The sequence below is a fragment of the Callospermophilus lateralis genome, chromosome X (assembly GCF_048772815.1).
Source record: "Callospermophilus lateralis isolate mCalLat2 chromosome X, mCalLat2.hap1, whole genome shotgun sequence".
In the NCBI taxonomy this organism is placed as follows: Eukaryota; Metazoa; Chordata; class Mammalia; order Rodentia; family Sciuridae; genus Callospermophilus; species Callospermophilus lateralis.
Genome location: NC_135325.1, coordinates 97137851 through 97157776, shown reverse-complemented (window position 1 = coordinate 97157776; position 19926 = coordinate 97137851). Strand labels below are relative to the sequence as shown.

The 19926-nt window shown below is 40.5% G+C and overlaps 1 protein-coding gene across 4 annotated transcripts in view; it reads left to right on the top strand.

Moving 5' to 3' along the window:
- Tmem255a (transmembrane protein 255A) overlaps window positions 1–19926 on the top strand; it is a 56086-nt gene that overhangs the window by 20340 nt on the left and 15820 nt on the right. The window contains exons 5-8 of one of the 4 annotated variants that reach the window (XM_077107017.1): window positions 2415–2483; window positions 3959–4030; window positions 4416–4504; window positions 19268–19430. In XM_077107017.1, coding sequence (XP_076963132.1) covers window positions 2415–2483; window positions 3959–4030; window positions 4416–4504; window positions 19268–19430 — 393 coding nt within the window. The remainder of the gene's footprint in view (window positions 1–2414; window positions 2484–3958; window positions 4031–4415; window positions 4505–19267; window positions 19431–19926) is intronic. The other 3 variants (XM_077107019.1, XM_077107018.1, XM_077107020.1) reach the window with 3 other exon arrangements.

The window sequence follows — 19926 nt, the reverse complement described above, 5'->3', positions numbered from 1 at the left end:
TTTTGATTTCCTTTCCACCTAGGAGTGGAATTGTTAGGTAATATGATAACTATGTTTAATAGTTCGAGGAAATGCCAGACTGATTTCCAAAGTGGCTGCAATATTTGACATTCTCACCAGCAGTCTATGAGGATTCTTAAATTCTCTAAATCCTCGCCTACTCTCATTATTATCTGACTTTTGGATTCTAACTGTCCTAGTGAGTATGAAACAGTATCTCATTATCATTTTGATTTGTATTTCCCTGATACGCCTAAATGCTTTTGACTGTTGACTTCAGTGAAAGGCAATAGGTAAAAATCCAAATTCTATCTATTGGAAGTTTCCTGTAATGATCAACTACTTGCCTCTGAGTCTAGGCCCTCTGTACATCCTGCAGTTAGTGAATTGTACTTTTGCATTTGATTCAGAGATTTTGGATAAGGCTAGATAAGAAAATGTTTCTATTTACACTGCACCTGCCCTAAGACATCTGGGAGTCCTTATTGACATCCAAGAGTTTTGAGATAGGAGTCTTTATTAATCTATGGTAATATTTCAGCCAACTTAAATGAAAGGCATTGGACCCTAGCACAGCTTAGGTGGGTTAGAGTCAGTGTGTCCTGTTATTGAAGCCGTTTAGCCTCATCTTGCCCTATTCCTTTGGCTTGGGTGAATCTGAACATCCTCTCAAGGCATACCTTCTCACAATCCCCCTGTGACTTCTCTCTCTGGTCTCATATTTCCTTCCTTTTCCATCTCCCTGCTATGGCCATTAACTCGCTGGGAAAGTTGCTTTACTTTCCTGTATCACAGTTTCTTTCTCTTCCAAATTTATATAATGGTAGCCTTCCTTTCAGGGTGAGCACAAGGATGAAAGTAAGCAATGAGTGTGAATATTCCCTAAAAGATTCTGGCATAGAGTAGACATTCAACATAAAGCAATTTCCCTTTCCATGCTTTCCTGCCTAAGTTGCTAGACCTGCAGGTTACAGAGTTTGCAAGCCCTGGCTGAGTGACCTTTTCTCACCTCCTAATTGCCTGTTCTTGTTTTTCTCCTGAGGCCTCGATTCAAAGAATAGCAGCCAGAGTCAGCAAATGGGTAGTGGCCATGCATACCTGTTTTCATTTAAGGCCCTTGGTGGCTGAATGCACAAAACCAGAAGGTCAGGGAGGTTATGACCAGTATATTAAGCCTCTTTTGCAGCATAATCATAATGATTTTGCCATTACCCAAACATGGAAAATAAACCCTGACAGCTATGAACATGAGAACCCTTATTTCTTTCCAGCCTGACTCCAGGCTGAGCTAGGGCAATGTACTTTCAGAGCACTGAATGGCCAGGATATTCATTTAGAATCAGCTGGTGGAAAGCCCTAGCTCTTTCATGAGGGTGCTGGCTAGGAGGCAGGAGGCACTGGGTACCTCGAATAGAAGATTCTAAATCATGTGTGTGGGAATAAGCAGCCACCAGATTGGAAATGGCAAGAGAAGTGGGGGCAGAAGGGAGAATGACAAAAGATAAATTCCCTCTCCCTGGGCACTTGGACAATACCTCTAGGGTCAGTTTGCGTAAACTATTATCCTGTCCTAACCTGCCTTTGGCAGAAGCCCTCTACTGCTCAGGGATGTTGGTGAACAGCATCCCAAGGCTGCAGGGTTCCAGACAGCCCTGGATATGTGTGTTCTTCCCTACCCCCAACACCTGAGAGCTCCCACACCAGGAAGCTGGCCAGGCCAGCAGTTAAATCAACTGTCCTTGAGCCCCTTGTTAGTTTTCTGAGCTTTAGCAGTATTTTTGAAGTTAACTGGCTTTATTTAATCTGTGTAGGTGAGTGAAAAATGGTTCAGAGTTCAGTTGAGTTAAAATCTACAGCAGTCTCAGTAGCTGCCCATCCTTCAGGGGCTTGCTTTCCTAAGCTCTTCCTTCTGAAAAAGCTGTGGAAATGACAGCAGGTAGTACAAGTCAGCCAGCCCTAGACCCATCTGCAGGTGATAATGAGACCTCATTGTCGGAGCTGTGCTCTCTCAGTATGGGAGTGTATGTCGCAGTAACCTGGAGTTTTGAATCTTGTTCCCTGGGGATTGCCTCCAAAAAGACAAAGACTAATAACAGAAAACCAGAGAGGAAATTTCAAGAAACTCATTTCTCAATCAATTTCCTAATTTCTCATTAACCAAGTACCCCAATAGCAAGCAGTTATTAGAACATTTTTGTCTGACCCTTACATTCTCAGACTCCCTAGATGGGAGATTTCAGTAATTAACGCAATCAACTGCCTCCTATGGTGTGTGTGTGTCTCTGTGTGTGTGTGTGTGTGTGTGTGTGTTTGTGTGTGTGTGTGTGTTTGTAAATCTTTTATTACCAAGCAGAACTCCTGATTTTTTATTTTCCAAAGCCAAAACCCCTTTGGTTTGCTGTTTCCCTTTCCAGGATCTGAAACCACTCTACGCTAACCGGTGCCACTATGTCCCCAAGACATCCCAGAAGGAAGCTGAGGAGGTGAGCCAGAATGAGGATGTGTGTCTTTACTTCCTGGGAAAGTCTTCTATTTTGCCTGAAACCCCCTCTCTTTAACTCATTTTCACAGGCCTACGGTGTCCTGCTAGGTGTCTTTTGCTAATTCGATCAGTTGGTCAGAGCACAGTGCTAATGAGGCCATGGTCATGGTTATAGGTTGGAACCTTATGAGGCCTAATCAGATTTACTTTGTTCTGTGGCCACAGGCTGCCCCTATGACCCCAGCCATCAGCCTGTCAGTATGTGGCTTTGATCCCAAGAGGCACAGATGAGTACACATGAGACAGATGAGGCCACAGAGCATGCTCCTCCCCGGTCTCTGTGAATGATGATTCAGTTACCTGGATTTGGTGCCCAGCTGGAAGAAAGGCAGGAATCCCACCAAAGCACAAGGCCTGGACTAAGCAGGCAGAGCCTGAGCCTTACACATAGAAAAGGCCTGGAGGCCAAGTAGTGGTAACTGAGCAACATGGTTTATCTTGAGTCTCTAGAGAGGTCCAGACTATTAGCCTGATCCCTCTCATAACACCCCCAAGAGACTCTCAAAATGCTTGAGTAGGCACATGAGAGCATCTCTCCTGCATCATGAATCCCTCCTTGTATTCCATGACGCCTCACACAGAACTATAGGCAATGGTGGTAGCCACAGGTCATTTTTGGAGAGCTTTCATTTCAGTACACCATAATCCCTCTCCAACTCAGGGATCGCTTTGTATGAAATTCTACTTATGTTTTCAGGACTGTTGACAGTTTGGTACTCTATTATACTCAACTTGAAAGCCAGTCCCTCAAAGAATACTTATAAAAATGATAAATTAGTGATTGGGAAGAGAAGAGGGAGGCAAGTGAAGGCAAAATGGCTACTGGATTGCACAAATTCAGGGAAAGCCATTTTACATAAAAAAAAAAAAAAACAATGTAAATGGTGCCCTGGAAGTTAGGCAGAGTGACAGACCTGTCTCCAAGACATCATGGCAAATATTTTTATTATGATTCTGCCATCCACTTACCTCCTTTTTCTTTTACCAACCACAAATTTATCATTGTTTTCTAACTATTCTTGGGTTAGAAGGGAGGAATAGAAATGTGTATGTGCTAATAGTTTCTCAGAAAGGCAGTGAGATGTTGGATGAGAGACCCACTATAGAAAAGAGTGCCTATTTACTGTGAATATTTTCCATAACAAAGAAAAACAAATTTACAGGTACTTCATTGCCTCTATAAAAAGAGAGAATCTGGAAATTTTCTTGCAAACAAGAGGTGGTAAAGGAAAATACATTTTTCAGTTTCAAAAAAATGTTTTGCAAACTCAAAATGTATGCAATGTCTTTGCTATTTTCTTGATTTCACTGTAATGGCTTTCTTGTGTTACTTTGGTAACTGTAAAAATATTAATAATGACTTCCATAGGTTCACTTGTAACCCTGGTCCCCCTAACCCTATTTTTCCTATGTAAGGTCATAAGTTCCTCAACCAAAAATTCTCCTTCCGCGAGGGTTATGAGGAACCTTACCCAGGCAGCTAGAGAGGTACTATTGTACTTCAGAGTGCATGTGATGGCCCCTCTGTCTTCTTTCCCACATGGTCCTCTTTCCTCCAATACCCTAATTTTCCCTTCCCTCCTGTCCATTCCTCTGTCTGTCCTTCCATCCATCCTTTCTCCTCTCCATGACATTCAGGGATGGGGCACTGAGGGCTATGGATGAGGTTGAGCACAAGCCCAGCTACAAGTGACTTGCTTCATGCACAAGTCTAGCCACCTCCCCACCCAACCCCATCCCTCTCATGCGTGGGTGTGTTCATTTCACAGTCATCCTTACCATCTCCATCAGTCACTAATTTGCATTTCCAATCTCAGAGGGTCCTTCTTCTTGTGCAATGCTAGCTCATGTCTTCATTGCTATGTATCCTCAGGTGAACTGCCCTCACCTCAGCCGTGGATTCTGCACACCTCGCATTCGGGGTAACACCTGCTTCTGCTGTGACCTCTACAACTGTGGCAAGTAAGTGTTGAGCCTCCAGCACATGAATAACAGTTTGATCTAAATAGGCACTAGAAAAGCCAAGGGTGGCAATGGGTGTGTGGTAGGGATCAGAGAAGTAGAAGACATTGGTCTGTCAAAAGGTTTCAGCTAACGGTCTTCTCTGTGCCAAGCATTGTGTTAGGTATTTTCATGTACTTGACCTCATTTAATTCTTACCCATGAGTTATGTAGAATTGTCTCCATTTTGCTGTTGGGGAAGGCACATGCCCTGCAAAGCTTAGAGGAAAGCAACAACTAGCCCAAGTTCACAACAAAATTGAAAACTATAGAAGTAGGAGTTGAATCCAACTCTGTCTGTGTCCAAGTTCAACACCATTCAACAAATAGTTAAGCACCTTCATTGTGTCTGGACTTGTTCTGGACACTGAAGATTCAGCAGCAAACAAAGCAAAAGTCCTTGCCCCATGGAGCTTCTATTCTGGTGGGGAGACAGTCAATAATCATACAAATATGTGATATAATGCAAGTTTGGTGATCAGCTCCAAAGAAAAATAAAGTAGGAGAGGTAGAAAGGTCTTGATGACGCATGTGTGTGTGCACATGTGTGTGCATGCATGCACACATGCTATGTTAGAATAGCCAGAGAAGGCCTCTTTGAAAAAGTATTTTAGTCAGCCTTTGTGTCACTGTGATCAAAATACATGACAAAAACTATTTAACAGGAGGGAAAGTTTAGTTGGGGCTCATGGTTTCAGGGGTCCCAGTCCACAAATGGCCAACTTCATGGCCCTGGATCTGAGGTAAGGCAGCACATATGGGAGAAGGCCCAGTGGAGGAAAGCTGTTCAGGTCTTTGGGGATCTGGAACCAGATCCCCAACTGGGAGCAACTGGGAGCTATCGAAGAGTACAGCATGGAAGATACAGGGGGATGTTAGTGTCAAAGGGAGGGAGGGAGGAGCCACATCCTTTGAGGGCACAACCTCCCCACCCAGTGACCCACCTCCTCCAGCCACACCCCACCTGCCTACGGTTACTATACAGTCAGTCCATTCAAACTAGAATGGACTGGTTAGGTTACAGCACTCACAATTCAATCATTTCATCTCTGAATATTCCTGCATTAGCAGGAGCTTTTGGGGGACACCTCATATCCCAACCATAACAGTGACATCTGTGCAGAGACTTGAATGAAATGAGAAGGCACTTGAAGCAGACAGAAAGAGTATTTCAGAGGGAACAGCAAGTGCAAAGGCCCTGATGTGGAAGCAGAGTTGGTGCTAGTTCTGCTGTAACTGCTCTGGCTCTCTGCCTTCTAATTGCCACAATATCACTTATTCTTTCTTTTAAAACATATATAGGTGATAAGATTATAAATTGCCATTGGGGAACCCACAGACAGATGTGAGTAATCGATTGCAATGTAGTAAAAGTGCTGTGGGGGTCCAAAGATATAATAGGGACTCTGGTGACCTAAATGAATGAAAATCAGAGTTTTCAGAGGGATGTTAGTATCAAAGAGGAGGTAATGTGGGACCTGAGACTTAAAGGGTAAGTAGAAAGTTAGAAGACAAACCAAAAAGGCCATAGAATTGGAGAGGGTATTTCTGACAGTCTTCAGGAGGCAAGGAGTAGAGGAAGTTACAGAAGGCCTGATAGGAGGTGAGGGCAGGGCTGTCGCCAGAAGTCAGATGGCAGAGAGTTCATTGGCTTTAAGAATGACTTTGGACTTGACAATATGGGCAACTGGGAGCTACTGAAGAGTTCAGTATGGAAGATACACTTGAATGGTGGAATGGAGGCAGCTACGAGACCTTTGTAATAATGCAGGCTACAGAGAATGAAGCCCAGGTTAAGTTGGCTTGGGGATAATAGAAAGCAGGATATAGTTTTAAGAGCAATCTAGAAGGTGTAATAGACAGAAAGGCAGAATAGGTGATGGAACATGAGCGGACACCTCTCCATGCAAGGTGTTTTCGGCCAATGCCTGCCCATGCACACATGTTTTTTCAGACTTAGTGCAGGGGAGGTGAGGGCGAGGGGAGGGAGTAAAGGAAGAACTGGCAGATAGGAACTGGAAAGAAGTAGATCCAGAGGCTTCAGAGAGATGCAACCTCCTCATCATGCACATTCCCCACTCTTGGTATAGAGGGTCCTTTTCTCTGGTTTGAGGATTAAAACCTGACAGGCTGGAAGTAGGAAGGAAAAGGAGAACTCAACATCAGCCCTTTACCTACTTTGCTAAAATCAGTCTCATTTTGTTGAAAGCTCTGGCAGAAGAGGAAGACATTCAGATGAAGCTTAGGGATTATCTGGAGGGTTCAATTATTCATATAGTAATAATAGCTAACACTTGTAAAGGACTTCCCTCCTTAGCAGCAATGATTGAGAGCTGACTATAATTACACTTCCTGAGCCCATCCTTCCAAAAATGATCAAAGGAATATAAAAGAGGTCTTAAAGAAATTGAGGTTGTTTTTTTATCTTCTCTTGCCTCTCCTTACACCTCCCTCTTGTGCTCCATCTTTGCCTGTTTTTTACCTCCTCCCTTCTCTGTCCCTCCTCTTACCACCTCCCTTCTCCTTTTCACTGTTCTCCTCTGGCCTGACTCTCTCTCCTTTTCCATTTCATGGCCTCCTGAGGTGGGGGCTGGGAGCTGGCTGGAACTGGGCTTGAGATCTGGAGAAGGAGAGGCCCACAGAGAGGGCTGAGAAATGATTTCTTGCAGACACACCTTTCTTTCTGAAATGGGTGTTTCTGAAAAAAGATTGAATACATAAAATCTGTCTTTTAAATTCCATTTAGCTGAGCCCTCAGGTGAATATTTTCTATTCTTTTTTTTTTTTTTGAAACTGAAGGCTCAAATGTAATTTATCTTCCTGTCAATCTGAACGTAATAACTGACTTAGTTTCTTAAAGCAAGTTATACTAGTGTTGTCCTTAATCAAGGAACTTTATGAGGAGCTATGTTAAATTGTGGGCTCCCAAAGGGCAAGGGACATGACTTAATCTCATTATCCCCTGACTTCAGCACAGGGAGGGATATAAGTAAAGAGCTGATGAAAAGCAAGTGACATTTGCTGAAAAGGAACAAAAGAATTTCCTTTTCAACAGGAACATAAAATATTAGATTAGGCAACTGACAGGGGTCATGGGAGCACTAGTCCTAAAGATCTTCAAGCCTGGAAATGATTTTTATCTACTTGGTGCCCAGAGGTGAGTCCCAGGCATCTTGCAATGCCCTTTTCCAAGGTCATAATGCCAAGATTTCAGGGGCAAAGCCAGTAGAAAAGGACATGCTTAACTTTTCATCAGGTCATAAATCTAGGCCATGAGACTGAAGAGGGGATGGTCCCAACGTTGAGGGAAAAATTTTTTTTGACCCAGGGCTTTTTTCAGCCAAAACCAATGAGACCTAAACTCAAAGCCTAAATATAGCTAGCAAACAAGCGTTCTGAGGCTTGGAGATTTTAATTTTGCCCAATGCGTATTTGTTTTCCTTACACGAAGCCTATTTTTAATCAATTGCCAGCTCCTCCAGTCCATTTCCTGGAAAGGAGGCCAAGAAAAAAAAAGTGGGAACAAAAACATCAGGCAGTCATTTGTACAGTGCTACAGAAACAGAAATTCTACTGTCCCCTCGAACCCACAGACCTTCTTTGACGTCAGGGGTGGTGAGGTTTTAATACCAAACATAGATTATTCCATTTAGCCTTGTGCAGGAGGTGGCTTTCTCTAGGACACAGCTCCTCAGCAGCTGCCTTTCAGAGAACCTCTGGTTTTCATCTACTCACCTATCTTTGGAGAGGTCAAGTCAATATCACTGGTTTTCAGTGTGTAACCCAAAGGAAATGAAAGGAAATGGAGTGGTTCGTGAATTGCTTCAGCTGGCAATAAAATGAAAGAAGATAGCTTACTTCTATTCATTACTTCCTTTGACAGACTTTTATGGAGCTCCTACTATGTGCCATATAATGTTCTATAAGAATAGGTATCAAGCCGGGTACAGTGGCTCAGGCCTGTAATCCCAGTGGCTTGGGAGGCTGAGGCAGGAGGATCGCAAGTTCAAAGCCAGACTCAGAAACTTAGGCAGTAAGCAACACAGCAAGACGAGACTCATCACTAAGTGCAATATTTTTTAAAAAAAGGGCTGGGGATGTGGCTGGCTTAATGGTTAAGCCCCCCTGGGTTCACTCCTGGGTACCGCTCCCAAAAAATAGGTATCAAGGCATGGTATTGCCTTTAAGGAACTGACTTTACCAGGGGGGTTGTAGGGAAGGAGACTTAAAGAATGTATATAATACATGCAGAGACAGAGATGCACAGAGGCAATGCCTTGCCACTGCCTGCCCACCCACAATTGCTGAGTGGTTTCAGATCCCTGTTGAAGAGCAGAAGGATGCCCTCCTGCCTTATCCAAGATATAATCCCTTCTCCTTTGTTAAGTGAAGACTGAAATACAGAGAGGTAATCTGTTTCCAGACCCACCCAGCAATTTGAGAGCAAGTGGGAGCAAGTCACTTATATGGGGATAGTCAATCTCATGATAAGTGCAGTGATCAGTCGCACAGTTACTCATTCACCAAGTATTTAACCATAATCTGTCACATTTCTACCACTGTGATAGGTAGTGAGGGAGACACAAAGAAGTGTAAGAGATGACCCTTGCCCTCAAGAGGTTACGATTTCAACAGTCACCATGGTAACCTCAAACTTTGTTGTAGTACAGTATTCAGTACTGAGTTGGGTCTCGATATATTTTGGATTAGATGAATAACTGAACAATTCATCTAAACTAAAAGGAATAGACAATTTGAGGCTGTGAGAGTCCAGGAGAAAAGATAAGGAATGGGCTCTGAAGTCCTCAAAGAAGGGCACTATTTTGAAGTTTTGAGCAGTGGGAGAGATTACAACAGGTAGAGAACAGAAGGCAGTATCTCCCATGGAAGAGGAGAAATCTGAGTAAAGGTTTGAATAAATATCCAGCATAGCCAGTTTGGAGTTTTGGAGAACTTCAGCCTAACTGGAATGTGGTCACCATTTTGGGGCCAGACTGTGGCAGACTGAGGAATTTGGACACTTTTTCTGAAGGTAATGGGGAGCTATGAAAAGGTTTTTTTTAAAATTTATTTTTAATTATAGGTGGACACAATATCTTTATTTTTTTATCTTTATGTGGTGCTGAGAATTGAACCTGGTGCCTTACGCATGCAAGTCGAATGCTCTTCCTCAGAGCCACAGTCCCAGCCCGAAAAGGTTTTGATTAAGCAAATGACATAGTTTAAAAAGTGTTTTAGGATGAGCAATCAGGCAACATAGGAACCAGTAGGAGGGGCTTACAGTCTTGGAGGCATGAGGGTAGAGGCAGTGGCAATGGAAAATGTGCAATTCCAGAGGAAGCTCTGCTCAGAGACTGGACCAGATGGAATCACAAATCTCAAAACAGAAGCAAACCACATTAATTTTCCAAAACCTGAACCACATCTAGGTATTTTTATTATTTCACTTCATGGTTCAGTTTAAAATTTTAAAAAGTTGTTGAACTCACTTAATTGAAACCAAACATATCTTCTATAAAATTATTGACTACTTTTTTCTGTGATGCTGGAGATCAAACCCAGGGCCTTGTGCATGTTAGGCAAGTGCTTTATAACTGAACCACATCCCCAGCCCCAAATTACTGAATACTTTAAAATGAACTAACTCCTCAACTGTGTTCATGTTCATATCTGTGCTTTTAAAGCATTAATGACTTTAGGCACAGCATCCAAAGATTTGAATTGTGTTGCCAGAGGGTGGCTCTTAGAAGGGACAAAATGTAACCATGTGTTTTTGTGGGGTCTCTTATTATGTGCTGCAGTACTGCTTTCATGCATGTTTTCATTAAATCCCCCAGGCTCAGAGAGGTTAAGAAAGTTGCCCAAGGTCAGACAATAAATAGGGATTCAAATTCAGCCCGATTCCAGAGTTTTTGGTGGCATACTGCCTGTCTATGTATACTACCAGCCCACACTTTGTGTTTGAGGAGACAGGCAAAGAAAATTTGAAGGATGTCAAAAGCTGACCCCTAACCTCTACAATTCCACACTTACCTTTATACATATGCCTGCTCATTTCAGGGGATAGTCCTTGTTTAGCTGTGCCTTTGGGGACAATAAGTAATCTGTATACCCACCTGATCCCATTCCGAAGTCTGAGTACAGTGCTAACTTACAGGAAACACTCAAGTTACGTTTATGAATGGGCTCTTGAGACACGTTCCTGAAAATATTGGAATCCAATTCAAATTCTGATGAATCACAACACCCTTAAAGTTCTGTGGAAGCTCATAACTTGAAAACAGTGGGTCTCCAACATTGATGGGCTTGCTAACACAGCTCTACTGTCAGAAGTTCTTCCAGATGCAGTAGGACAGGGGCTGGGCCTAGGAATCTGCATGGTTAACCATGTCTCTCTACAAGACATATGCACACAAGCACATTTACATACACAGACTGTCATAGGCATGTACAAATAACACACTGACACACACAAGCAGATATGCATGGGCACAAACACTGATGATTCTGATGTAGTCTGTCCTGTATCCACACTGATTTCACTTCATCAGAGAAGCTGATTTTAAAGAATATTAATATAAATTCATCTATAAAGTTTAAAACATTTCTTATATGAATAATTTCTCCCTGGTTCATTTTTGAGATTAAACTTGGAGTTTTATTTTTTCTCATTTTTGGTATTCTTATATTAGGAAAGTCACATGCAGTAGCCATCTTGATGCTGGGTCATTTGGTTGTGAGTTTGATTTTAAAAACTACATGTTTCAGATTCATTTTCAGTACCCTTGGTATTGAGGGAGGATTTGTTCTATCCCCCTTCCCCTTCCTGTTACCAAAAATCAGTAGATGCTGAAGTACCTTATATAAAATGGTATAATATTTGCAAAAAAGCCCTCTGTATACTTTAAATCATCTCTACATTACTTATAATAAACTAAATCATCAGTATGGATTGAAGAGACATGTTCACTCCCATGTTTATTGCAGCACTCAACTTATTTTAGATTCTACATGTGAGTGACATCATGAGGTACTTGTCTTTCTGTCTTTATGTTCTCTAGTTCTACCCATTTTGCTGTAAATGACAAGAGATTTTGCTCTTTTGAGGCTGAATATGATTACATTACGTATATGAACCATATTTTCTTTGATCCATTTATCAGTTGATGGACACGTAGGTCATTTCCATTTCTTGGCTATTGTGACTAGTGCTAAGATGAGCACAGGAGTGCAATGTGTCTTTGACATACTGATTTCATTTCCTTTCAATATATACACAGCAGTGGAGTTGTTGGATCATATGGTAGTTTTATTTTTAATTTTTTGAGGAACCTCCATATCCTATCAGCAGTGTGCAAGGGTTCCTTTTTCTCCACATCCTCACTAGCACTTGTTATCTTGAATCTTTTTGATATTAGCCATTTTAAATATGGTAAGGTGGTATCTGATTGTGGTTTTTAACGAGAGAGAGATAATTTTTTAATATTTATTTTTCAGTTTTCAGTGGACACAACATCTTTATTTTATTTTTATGTGGTGCTGAGGATCGAACCCAGTGCCCCGTGCATGCCAGCTGAACGTGCTACCACTTGAGCCACATCCCCAGCCCTGATTGTGGTTTTGATTCACATTTCCCCAATGATCAATGATGTTGAGTTCTTTTCCATGTGCCCATTGGCCATGTGTATGTCTTTTTTGAGAAATGTTTATTTAGATCTATTGCCCATTTTAAATGGGGTTATTTTGTAGTTTGAGTTTTTGGAGTTTCTTATATATTCTGGATATGAACCCTTTCCAGATGTATACATTGCAAATATTTTCTCCCATTCATGCATTGTATTTTCACTCGTCAATTGTTTTCTTAGTTGTGCAGAAACTTTTTACTTTGTTGTTATCACAATTGTCTATTTTTGCTTTCAATTCCTGTGATTTTGAGGTCTTGTCCCCCCAAAAAAAAATAATCCTTGCACATTCCAAGTCCTGAAGAAGTTCTCCTATGTTTTCTTCTAGAACTTTCATAGTTTTAGGTGTTACACTTAAGTCTTTGATACATTTTGAGTTGATAGGGGTCTAGCTTCATTCTTCTGCATTCAGATATCAAATTTTCCCAGCACCATTTATTGAAAAGATTGTCTTTTTTCAAGTACATGTTCTAAGTGCCTTTGTTGAAAATCACTTGGCTGTAGATGTGTGGATTTGCTTCTAGGCTCTCTATTCTGTTCCATTAGTTTATGTGTCTGTTTTTATATCAATACCATCTTGTTTTGATTATTACAGCTTTGTAGTATGTTTTGAAGTCAGATAGCATAAATATCTCTTGCTTTGTTCTTTTTGGCCAATTTGGCTTTGGCATTTCTAAAAAAAATATTTTTAATATTTATTTTGTTTATTTATTTTTATGTGGTGCTGAGGATTCAAACCTGGTGCCTCACATGTGAGAGGCAAGCTCTCTGCCACTGAGCCACAACCCCAGCCCCCTAAAAAATATTTTTTGTGGTTTCATATAAGTTACATCCCCAAGCAATGAATAATCTTTTTAATATACTATTTGATTTGGTTTGCTAGTATTTTGTTACAGATATGTCTATGTTCATCAAGGATATTGGTCTATAGTTTCTTTATATTTTGTTGTGTCCTTGTTTGGTTTTGGTATGAGGATAATACTGAGTTCATAGAATGTATCTGGAAGAATTTCTTTCTCTTCTATTTTTTTTTATTGGAATAGTTTAAGGACAATTGGTATTAGTTCTTTAAATGTTTGGTAGAATTCAGCAGTAAAATCATCTGATTTGGGGCTTTTCTTTGATGGAAGGCTTTTTATTACTGATTCAATATTGTTGTTTGTGATTGGTCTTTTGGGGTTTGCTATTTCTTCCTAATTCTGTCTTGGTAAAGTGTATGTGTCTAGGAATTTGTCCATTTTTCTAAATCATCAAATTTGTTGGTATATAGTTGTTCATAATAATCTCCAATGATCTTTTTGTATTTTTGTGGTGTTAGTTGTAATGTCTCCCATTTCATCGATTTTATTTTAGTAATCTCTCTCCTTTTGTTAGTCTAGCTAAAGGTTTGTGTATCTTTTGGAAGAACCAGCTGTTTGTTTCATTACTTTTCTAGACATTTCATTTATCTCTTCTCTGATCTGTATTATTTATTTCCTTTTACTAATTTTGGTTTAGTTTGTGTTGTGTGTTCTTGTTTTTTTTAAATTTATTTTTTAATTATATATAGGTGGATACAATATCTTTATTTTTATGTGGTGCTGATGATCGAACCCAGTGCCTCACACATGCTAGGCGAGCACTCTACCTGTGAGCCACAACCCCAGCCCCATGTGTGTTCTTGTTTTTAAGTTCTTTGAGATGCAGTAGAAGATTGTTCATCTGAGAATTTTCTACTTTTTTGATGTAGGCATTGATTGCTATGAACTTCCCTCTTAGTACTGTTTTTGCTATATTCAACAGGTTTTGGCATGTTGTGTTTTCATTCTCATTTGTTTCAAGAAATTTTAAAATTTCCTTTTTGATTTCTTCCTTGATCCATTGGTTGTTCAAAAGAAGGTTGTTTAATTTCTGTGTACTTGTATATTTTTTAAAACTCTTTTTATTATCAGTTTCTGGCATTATTGTATTATGTTCAGAAAAAACAACATTATTTCAATTTTTTAAAATTATTAAGACTTGTTTTGTGGCCTATCATATAATCAGTGCTGGAGAATGTACCACATGCTGATGAAAAAAAGTGTGTATTCAGCAGCTGTTGTGTAGAACGTTCACAGGTGTCTATTAGATCTATTTGGTATAAGGTGCCATTTAACTCTGCTGTTGATCTTCTATCTGGATGATATATCCATTACTGAAAGTGGGGTGTTTATTTTGATACTTGTTTTATATATTTGGGTGCTCCAATATTAGGCATGTGTGCTCGCATGCATGTGTTTCTGCTTGTCTGTGTGTGTGTGTGTGTGTGTGTGTGCATGTGTGTGTGATATTTCCTCTTGCCAAATGGATCCCTTTGTCATTAATATAATGATGTTTCTTGTCTGTTTTCACAAAGTTTAATTTAAGGTCTACTTTATCTGATGTTAGTATGGTTATTCTTGCTTTCTTTTGGTTTTCATTTGTATGGAATATCTTGTTCCATCCCTTCACTTTTCAGTCTATGAGTGTCCTTAGAGGTGAAGTGAGTTTCTTATAAGCAACATAAAGTTATAGCTTGTTTTTTTATCCATTCATTCTGTGTCTTTTAATTGGAGAATTAATCCATTTATATTCAGGGTAATTATTGATATGTAAGGGCTTAACATAGCCATTATGTAACGTATTTTATAGTTTTATTTTAGTTCCTCTTATTCTCTCTCCCTTACAGTCTTTCTTAGTGGTTAAGTAAATTACTATAGTAGTGTGTTTTAATTTCTTGCTTATGATTTTTAATTTGTCTACAATAGAATTTTGTTTTGTGGTTATCATGAGACAAAAACATCTTTGCTTATAATAAGCTATTTTGAAATGTTAGCAACTTAAGGATAAGAACAGAATCAAATAAGTGAACAAAAAAGATAAAATGTACTCATAAGAAAACTCCAGTTTTGTTTCATTCCTCCCCACATTTTGAATTTTTGATATCCCATTTTACTTCTGTCTATATTGTCTATCACTTAACATATTAATGTAATTATCATTTTAATTGTTTTAGTTTTTAGTATACATGTTAAACATATCTTATGTACCATGCTTAAAATATTAGAGCATTCTGAATTTGTATACTTACTCTTACCATAAGTTTTATACATTCCTATGTTTTCTTCTTAATCATTAATGTCTCTTTAAGATTGAAGAACTTCCTTTAGCATTTCTTGTAGGACAGGTCTGGTGGAGATATATTTTCTCAGCTTTTGTTTTCTGGGAAAGTCTTTATAAAACCCTCCTTTCTTTCTAAAGGATAGCTTCACTGAGTACATTGTTCTTGGTTGATAGTTTTTTTCTTCAGCACTGTGAAAAAAATCTCATACCACTCTCTTCTGGCCTTTAAGGTTTTGGCTGAGCAGTTTGCAGTCAGGAGAGTTGTGGCACCCTGTTTTTTGTTGTTGTTTTTTTTTTTTTGTTGTTGTTGTTGTTGTTCTCTCTCTCTCTAACAGCTTTGAGAATGTTCTCTTTACCTTTCACCTGTGAGAGGACCTTAATTTTCAGGTGTCTAGATATGATTGAATTAGATTTGACTGGTGACCTTTGATCTTCTTGAACCTAGATGCCTGGATATTTGTCTCCTTTTTAGGTTAGGGAATTTTTCCATTATTTTTTTTTCATTCTTTGCAGTGCTACCCAGAGCCATATGCATACTAGGCAAGCACTCTACCACTGAGCTACATCCCAGCCCCTGTATTATTTCTTTGAATAACCTTTCTACCCCTTTGGACTTCTCAAGTCATTCTTGAACTCCAGTAACTTGAATATTTTCTCTTTTAATATTGTCCCAAAGTTCCCATAAGCTTTCTTCATTTCTCTTCATTCTTTTTTCTCCTCCAGCTGTGTATTTTCAAATAGCCTGCCTTTGAGCTCGCTAATTCTTTCTTCTGTTTGATCTATCCTGCTTCATTGTCTTCTATTGTATTTTTAATTTTGCTGAGTATATTTTTCAGATCAAGAATTTCTGCTTGAGGGCTGGAGTTGTGGCTCAGTGGGAGAGTCCTTCCCTAACATGTCTGAGACACTGGATTCGATCCTTAGCACCAGATAAAAATTTAAAAAATAAATAAGTATTTTGTCATCTACAACTAAAAATATTTTTTAGAAAAAGAATTTCTATTTGAAATTTTTAATTGAGTCCATCTTTTTGCTCAGTTTCTCTGTTTTCTTCAAGCTCATTGAGTTTCATTAAAACAGCTGTTTAAAATTCTCTTGAGACTGTCTCTATACTGATTACTGCCTGGAAAGTTTCTGGCACTTTATTTTTGAGTCATAAGTGAGGTCATGGTTTCCTAACAGCTCTTGATGCTTAAAAATGCATGTTTCATCATCAGGTATTTACTTCAATTTTCACAATCCAGTTTGTGCCTCTCTTTTGAGAAATTCTAGGGCAGACTGCTTTTCTTTGAGCTTGTAGTTATTTTCACCATTTCAACACTACATTATACCCAAGTCCAGATATTCCAGGTCCACTATTGGTGCATTGTCACTGTTTCAATACTAAAGGTCAGTCCAAGCCCAGGTTTGTCCCAAATATTCGATGGGTTTATTGTTCAGAAAGAAATAGAAGAGTACCTAGAGAGAGTAGTCCATCCCCGCAAACCTCTCCCTGGTGCCATAGTAGGCCCAGATGCCTTACCCAGAGAAGTTGCCTGTGGTCAGACACTGTAGTATTCTGCTCAGATCTAGGCAGTTACCATGGATGGAGCAGCCCCACGACCCCCTACTGCCAAGCCAATACTCATGAACTGAGGCTTTGGATTTGTGTTAAGCCAGGTAGCAGGAACTGCCTCCATCATCCCTTTCCTAACCATGGGAGACACACCAGAGAGCAGAATTTTACCCTCTGGGGAATAGGGCACAAAAGCTAGTTAAGGAATTTGTCTCACAGCCCTTTGTTAGACCCACTGGGATAAGACAAGCACCCAATAGAAACTGAAGGCCCCTTATGCAGGCCACAGATCACAGGCCAGAACCCAGACAAGGAGCTGTAGTTCAGCTCTGTCATCTGGCAGAGACCTGTGCACTAGCTGGACAGACCCAAGTTTCTGTTGCCTCAGTTCCACCCTTAGAGTGGGCTTGAGGAACACCTCCCTCCTCACAAGACTATGCAGACCTCTGTGGCTGAGAGTCAGGTTTGGCCCAGCTTAACACAAGCCTTAGTGGCCAAAAGTCTGTCTCCGACACCCATCCCCCAACCTCAGGCAACACAACTATTGCCAGGCCAGTGCTCACAGATGAGGCTCTAGAATTGCCCTGGCACCAGGCAGAGACCTATGCCCTAGTGGGACATATTTCTGTTTTAGCCTGCATCACTGCCATCTTTAGTGTGGCCTTCAGTGTACCCCTGAGACTGTGAAGATCCTTGCAGCTATAAGACTCAGGCACACCCCAACTTAGCATCACCTCAGGTGATGACCCTCACCCAAGGGCCTGCTTTCATCAACACTACCATAACCTCAGGCAGCATAGTGTGGTTCAAGACCTCATTTTCCCAGGACAGGACACAGTACTAAGCACATGACTTTGCCCTGGAATTTTCTACTAAGCAGGTAAAACCTAACACTGAGAAGATACTAATGGTCCCATCCCCATCTCTGCCTGTGGATGGAGCCTCTGGAAAAACTCCAGTATCAGGGGAAGACACGTGGCCCTAAATTACTGAAATTCTATTCCAGCCAGTATCACCTTTGGCTGGTTGCTATAGCAATAGGCAATCCATGGAAGTGTGGAACTTGGTCCCACACAAGTGTTGTTGGTCTTGGTGGCCTGTAGGCTCACGGTGTGATAAAGCTTGGTGGCTTTTGTGGTCACAGGTATGTCTCCCCATGCTGGGGGATTGGAGTTGGGGAGGGATGATACAGGCACCTCTTCCCTTCCTGTCTTCTTCCATGCATCTTCTCTTTTTGTCATACTAAAAGCAGGCACTATGATCTTTCACCTGATTTCTATATCTCTTGTGCTGGAAGTGTAGTGCATGAATAGCTGCTTGACTTGTCTATGGAGAGAGATCACAGGGGGATCTTATTCAGCAGCCATCTTGCTCCAGATCCCCATTTTAAAATATTTCAATCTGTGGTTGGTTGAATCTGCACATGCAGGACCTATATTAACTGTACAGTCATACTTAATGCAAGGGCTTCAACATATGAATTTGGTCCATAGCAGGCAATGTAAACAAGAGAGGGGTGGATGATGGGGTGTCTTTGGAAAGAGTAGATAGGGGAAGCCTTTCCAAGGAGGTGATATTCAGGGTTTGGTACAGCAACTCATTTTTGGTTCTTTGCTGGAACATTGTTTTGTTTGTTTGGTGGGACTTCTATTGTTGTTTTGTTTTGAGAAGGGAGACACTGGAGTCTTTGAAGCCTCAGTTGAATCCCAGCTTTACCACTTATGACTTGGGCAAATTCCTTAACCTCTGTATGCTTCATATTCTTCATCCACAAAATGGGAAGGGTAACAGTACCTACCTCGCAGAATACCATAAGGATTTGCAGCACTGTCTAATAGACCTTTCTGTGATGATGGAAATGTTCTGAAATCTGTTCTCTCCAGTACAGGAACCACTAGCCACATGTGGCTATGGAGTATTTGAAACGTAGCTAATGAGACTGAGCAACTGAACTCTAAATTTGACTTAATTTGCATTTAAATAGACACATGTGGCTAGTGGCTACAATATTGGAAAACACAAATTTAATTAATCCACACATGTAAAACAACACTGTACCTTGTATATAGCAAGTATCAATAAATGCCGTCTAGGATACTGTTAGTGATGGTTACAAGTATTTCTCTGGCAGATAAGAGGGTTTTTTTTTGGTTTGTTTTTGTTTTGTTTTTGCTTGATTGTTTAGATAAACAGCAATCATACTTTATTTATTGTAGTGTCTTGCTCCCCAAATACACTACTATGATGACCCTTACAACAGCTCCCTACCTGCCCACTTGTATCTTTGCTGAGCTACATGGTAGCCAAATCCCTGGGGGGTTAGCCTGTCTCCAGAATACTAACTATAATGTGTTCCTCCCTTTGTAGCAGGGTGGAGATCACTGGTGGGTACTATGAATACATCGATGTCAGCAGCTGCCAGGATATCATCCACCTCTACCACCTGCTCTGGTCTGCCACCATCCTCAATATTGTCGGCTTGTTCCTAGGCATCATCACTGCTGCGGTCCTCGGAGGCTTTAAGGACATGGTAAGGAAGGAAGTGACTTTCCATTTCCCAGTGGTTCCTGTTGGGTGTAGGGAGCAAGGCTAGGTAACTGGAGGAAATGGAGACCCATTTTTTTTAATGTGTATTTTTTAGTTGTAGATGAACACAATACCTTTATTTTATTTATTCATTTTTATGAAGTGCTGAGGATTGAACCCAGTGCCTCACATGTGCTAACCACTAAGCCATGACCCCAGCCTGAGACCCATATTTTGAAGGGAGCAATCAGAAGTAATTGTTTCAAGGGTGTAGCTGCCTTCAAACATCTCAAGTTGAAGCAGTGTCATCAGTCTGCAAATATTTCTTGTTAAAATGAATTACCTGTGCTCTTGAGGCATATCTTGAGGATGGGACGGGAGGAGGGTGGGGTGTTTTCTGTTCTCCCATTTATACAAGTTATGTAAACAGTCTGTCATACCTCTCCCTGACATTTTCAATAGAAAGCTTGGTTACTTTTTCCCTTAAAAGCTTTTAGTAG